The following is a 5,532-nucleotide window of genomic DNA, read 5'->3' as shown; positions in this document are numbered from 1 at the left end:
CGTAACTATTATATATTTTACTAGTTGATATATATGTTACAATCGTTAATTATATTGTTATATATGTTACTAATAGATATATGTGTTACTAATGGTGGATTGTATTATTATATATGTGATAATTCGTTTTTCTCCATGAATTACGTAATTGTTATATATATATATATATATATATATATATATGAGTTTTAATTTTTTTACTCATCTATATATGATTTATAATTTTTGATAATAATAGTAGTAGTGTTTTTCTTTTTTATGAACAAATAATATCTCTTGTATTGTATTTTGAACTTTCAATTGATGCAACATTTTTTATAAAAAAATAATAGGAAAAATCGTTGAACCGAACCGAACTATTCAAGAGCAGTTTGGTTCGGTTCATTTCCAATAGTTAAATTAGCGGTTAATTGAGCGAAACTGAATCATATGTTTGTGTTCGGTTTGGTCACTAAAATGCACCAAAAACTAAACCAAATTGAACTTTTACACCCCTAACTTCTATAGAATGCTTTTATTTTTCATAAATATATTATTACTCTTCTACACTTTCTCTTATTTTTATATTTTATCTTTCTCAGCCCGAGAATAACATACAATAACACAAGAAAAATATCTAACAAATATATAATAATTTTTATCATCTTAAATTTACATTTCTTTATTGAGTTTATATATTTCATTTCTTAGTGTTTGTTTGGTTGAAATGATTTTAAGAGGAAAGAAACTAAGAAAATAGAAAAAATGGGAGAAATGAGAGAGTTTCCCATTTACTTTCATTTGGTTGAGAGAAGATAATGAAAAGAGGGACGAAAATTTGGTGAGTTTCGCCACTTCTTATTTCTCTACTTAGTAGATGAGAAAGTGAATGGATGAGTGTTGTATTTGTAAACTACAAATTTACTCTTCAAACCCACTTCCACAAATTAATGTAATAAGGGCATTATTGTTTACATACAAAAATTCATCTCTCTTTTTTTTTCTCTCTTACCAAACAACTCTTAAAATCAATTATCTTTCATTATTCTCTATATTCATACTATATCTTCTTATCTTCTTTCATACATTTTTCACCCCTAAACCAAAGAAAGTCTTAAATAAGAGTATAGGTCGATAGACACATACCGCCCGTCGATGCTAGTTATTATTATGTATTAGCTTATTACTATGAAATTATACATCTACTATATATTGCGATTTTATTTTTAGTGTATTAATTATGTTATTTTTGCATTTTATTTCTTTTAGATAAATATTTCTATAATATAATAATTCACTATTAATTTTATAACCCTGAAATTATACATCTACTTTATATTGTGATTTTATTTTTAGTGTATCTTTAATTATGTTATTTTTGCATTTTATTTCATTTAGATAAATATTTCTATAATATAATACTTCATTATTAATTTTATTTTTTTTACATCAATTACCAAGTTTCATTTATTCAGTTTCGTACACTTACTCGTCTTAATTTGCAAATATTATTTTAAAAGTATAAAATATATACTAAGATTAAATTACGTCAATGATTTAGCTATTAGAACAGAAAAAACTGGGCCTCACTGACATAAGTTAAGCTACCTGCCCCCTCAATATTGTAATTAACATATGATAAAGTTTAAAAAAATTAAAATGTATTACTTCAAGTAAAAAACACAGTAAATTACATCAACATTCCTAAATTTTAATTTAATTACATCCATAACATTGTTATTTAAATTGTTGTAGTAACCTATGCTAAAGATTATATGTAGTCCTTGTTTCTCATGAGAAAAAATATAAATTTTATGCACTATTAATGCATGATTTATTTTATACAAAATGAAAGATTTGTAGAAGATATATTGATTATGTATAAATGATAATTCGATATTACACTAAAAAATAAATTATAATACCATGAGTGATGAGTCAAGTGTTAAACGGCATTACAATTGTTGTCGTTCATTAGCAACGCGAGTAGAACATGTAACCAGAAAATTCTTCACCCATGGTTTTCTCTGGAATGTTCCACACCCTTCTCATATTTTTTGGTGCATTGTCACCTTCTAGACAATTCCACCTCTTTCAAATATCAACTCTTTCTAACCATTTATCAATCATCCAGCAACAACAATATATCAGAAGCTTCAACAAAAACCCATCACACAAAAAATCTATTATCACTCACAGAAAGTTCATTCCAAAACCCAAAGTTTGAACTTTAGAGGAAGAAGAAACATGGGTGTGGACTACTATAAGATTTTGCAAGTTGATAAGAATGCAAATGATGAAGACTTGAAGAAAGCTTACAGAAAGCTTGCCATGAAATGGCACCCTGATAAGAACCCAAACAATAAGAAAGATGCTGAGACTAAATTCAAACAAATCTCTGAAGCCTATGAGGTCAGATTATTTCTCTCTATATCTTTGTGACTTGTTGCAAAGTCATCACTGTTGATGTTAGTATCTTCTACTATGGAAGAAAAATGACACTGCTTTCTCCAATTTCATATTTTATTAGGTGCAAATCACATGTTCTTTTATGAATAGCTTTACACACAACTATACAAATTCATCATCTCATATCTAATTATTTTTTATCATTTTATTACATATAGTACTAACTTGTTTAACCGTAGTGGGATAAATGTTTAGTTGTTGTTGTATTACAGATAGTACTAACTTCTTCCCATGTAAGGGATAAAGGCTTCGTTGTTGTTGTATTACAGATAATACTAATTTGTTCTTTTATGTATGTTACACTCATCCTTACATTTATGCCTGGTTTGGGGAAATGTACTCAGAAGATGTACAGAGTAAACAATTTTTGTATTACCATAAGTTATGCAGTATCACCTTATTAAAAGTATTTGATTATTATAATAATTAGGATTGCTTAATCATAGTGTAAAAAACTTCACAGACACTACATGTCTGTATCCAAATTAAACTAGTTTCTTTATAAGTAATAAGTTGTTAGAAATCCTTATTTATGTTCCATTCATGTTTGCTATGTATTGGGGTGTAAGGGAACTTTGTAAGTGTGTGTTTGGTATAGAATCTGACTTGGTATATTGGTTTCTGGCAGGTTCTAAGTGACCCTCAGAAGAGAGCAGTTTATGATCAGTATGGAGAAGATGGACTTAAAGGCCAAGTGCCACCTCCAGATGCAGGTGGAGCTTCATTCTTCCAAAGTGGAGATGGTCCTACCACCTTTAGGTTCAATCCAAGAAATGCAAATGACATTTTTGCGGAGTTTTTCGGATTTTCAAGCCCGTTTGGTGGAATGGGAGGCGGTGGCGGCAGTGGAGGCATGAGGGGTGGGACAAGGACCTTTGGTGGAGTATTTGGTGATGATATATTTACTTCATTTGGGGATGGCAGTGGCAGGCCAATGAGTCATGGTCCACGAAAGGCGTCTCCTATTGAAAATGTCTTGCCTTGTAGCCTTGAGGATCTCTATAAAGGGACCACCAAAAAGATGAAGATCTCAAGGCAAATTGCAGATGCTAGTGGGTAATACTCGTTACTTACCCTTTCTATTTAGCATACAGTTTTTTGAGTTTGTTGCTATTGCAGGTTTCACTACTTTTTTGTGTTCTTTATGTCAATCCAAGATTATATGTTTAATTTGTTTGGTTCAAAGGAAGCAGGGGAATTTAACATTGTTCTGCAAAATCAGTGAATGATTTTTTGGGTAGTAGGCTCTTTTTTATCCCTCTTTTCATGGAGTTGATGGATTTTCATCATTGGACAAGGGTTGATGTTTTTTGCAGTTAGAACTCAGTAACATTCAAAATGTGGTAGAACTGTCATTTGGCTCAATTGAAAGAGGGTGGAAGGGAGCGGCTTGTAGTGGAATGGATTAATAGCACTACCCCGGTCGCCCTTGACACTCCCTCACTATTCTCCGTAAAAATCTACTTCTATTAAGTTCTGCCATTTCACTCTATGCCATAAAACACTTAGGGTCTGTTTGTGAGTTGAGTTTTGAAGGGGAAAGAAGTGAAATGGAAGGTTTGAGAGCCATGAAATACATTGAAGAGATGCCTTCAAAGTCTTCCTCTTTCATTTCCCCCCCTCCAAAACTCAATTCGCGAGCAGACCTTTAGAGAGGGATGATGATATGTTGGGAAGAAAAGGTGGTCAATTGTTTTTAGCATTTATCACTAAGATATGCAAAATGTGTTCAGTGTGGACTGTTTTTTATCTAGCAATTGAGTTACCTAGGTGATATTTATAGGCTGGTTGAACTCCATGGAGGGTTTTTCATTATAGAAGAAAGAACTTGTTCTTCCAGTTGTTCTAGCCATATTGATTTGATGTTTGTGTGCTTTTTCTTTTTGCAGGAAAACATTGCCCGTGGAGGAAATCTTAACCCTTGAAATCAAACCTGGCTGGAAAAAAGGAACAAAAATCACCTTTCCAGAGAAAGGAAATGAGCAACCAAATATTATTCCTGCAGATCTTGTATTCATTATCGATGAGAAACCCCACGGTGTATTTACAAGGGATGGCAATGATCTTGTTGTCACACAAAAGGTATCACTCGCAGAAGCTCTTACGGGCTACACTGTCCATCTTACAACTCTCGATGGCAGGAATCTAACCATTCCTATAAACAATGTAATCCATCCAAACTATGAAGAGGTTGTCCCAAAAGAAGGTATGCCAATTCCAAAAGATCCTTCAAAGAAGGGTAACCTTAGGATCAAGTTCAGCATCAAATTCCCAACTAGGTTAACATCTGAGCAGAAAGCCGGAATTAAAAAGCTTATTGCACCATGATAGATAGATTGCCAACAGGTGCAGAATGTAGCCTGTGTATAGTGTTTCTCATTTAGCTCCCCCTTTGTGCCATTTTTCCTCCAAGGATTGACATGTATGGAATCCAGGCAATGCTGATTGAGGTTTGAGGATTAAGAACAACTATATATGATTAATAAAGATAACTTCTTTTGTTATGTTGTCATAAGTTCTCTTTTTCAAGATAATTGTTGGTGTTTATTGATTGATACTGATATGTGATCAAATGTATATGGTATTCATAAGAACATTGTTAGTGTCTATCTGCTAGACAAGAAACAGAGAAAATTTCACCCTTGTAAAACTATGGAGAAATTAAAACCGGGAGGAAAAGTTTTAAGATCCAGATTAAAAGCATGTATTATGAGATAAAAATAACAGTTATTATTATAATATAACTTACACTACCAATAAGGTTTTGGTATAATAGTATAATGCTCCATTAAATTCTATATGAATTAAAAGATCAAATGTTTGATGTTTGAGAATAACATTTGTTGAGATGAATAATCATAGACATTGAAAGATATTGAAAGAGATTAGTTACTTGAAAAAATATTCTTACTTATATAAAAGAAAAATATAACTTACACTAGGAAGTAGGAAGTAATCTATTTAATCGAAACATGTGTGGCCTAGGTTGAGGATAAGATAAAACTATTCACACATGATCCCCTATGAGCATACATAGAATAATGTGCTTATGAATTGCCTCTAAGCAAAACATACATCTCACTC

The 5,532-nt window shown here is 31.7% G+C and overlaps 1 protein-coding gene across 1 annotated transcript; it reads left to right on the top strand.

Moving 5' to 3' along the window:
* On the top strand, positions 2,003-4,931 carry LOC109332122 (dnaJ homolog subfamily B member 13-like). The gene is made up of 3 exons (XM_019566955.1): positions 2,003-2,391; positions 3,077-3,504; positions 4,338-4,931. The coding sequence occupies exons 1-3, from the start codon at positions 2,227-2,229 to the stop codon at positions 4,774-4,776; spliced, it is 1,032 nt and encodes a 343-aa protein (XP_019422500.1). The 5' UTR covers positions 2,003-2,226; the 3' UTR covers positions 4,777-4,931.

Source organism: Lupinus angustifolius, chromosome LG18 (assembly GCF_001865875.1).
Source record: "Lupinus angustifolius cultivar Tanjil chromosome LG18, LupAngTanjil_v1.0, whole genome shotgun sequence".
Taxonomy (NCBI): domain Eukaryota; kingdom Viridiplantae; phylum Streptophyta; class Magnoliopsida; order Fabales; family Fabaceae; genus Lupinus; species Lupinus angustifolius.
Note: the sequence above shows the minus strand (reverse complement) of the source record. Positions and strands in the feature narration are given on the sequence as shown.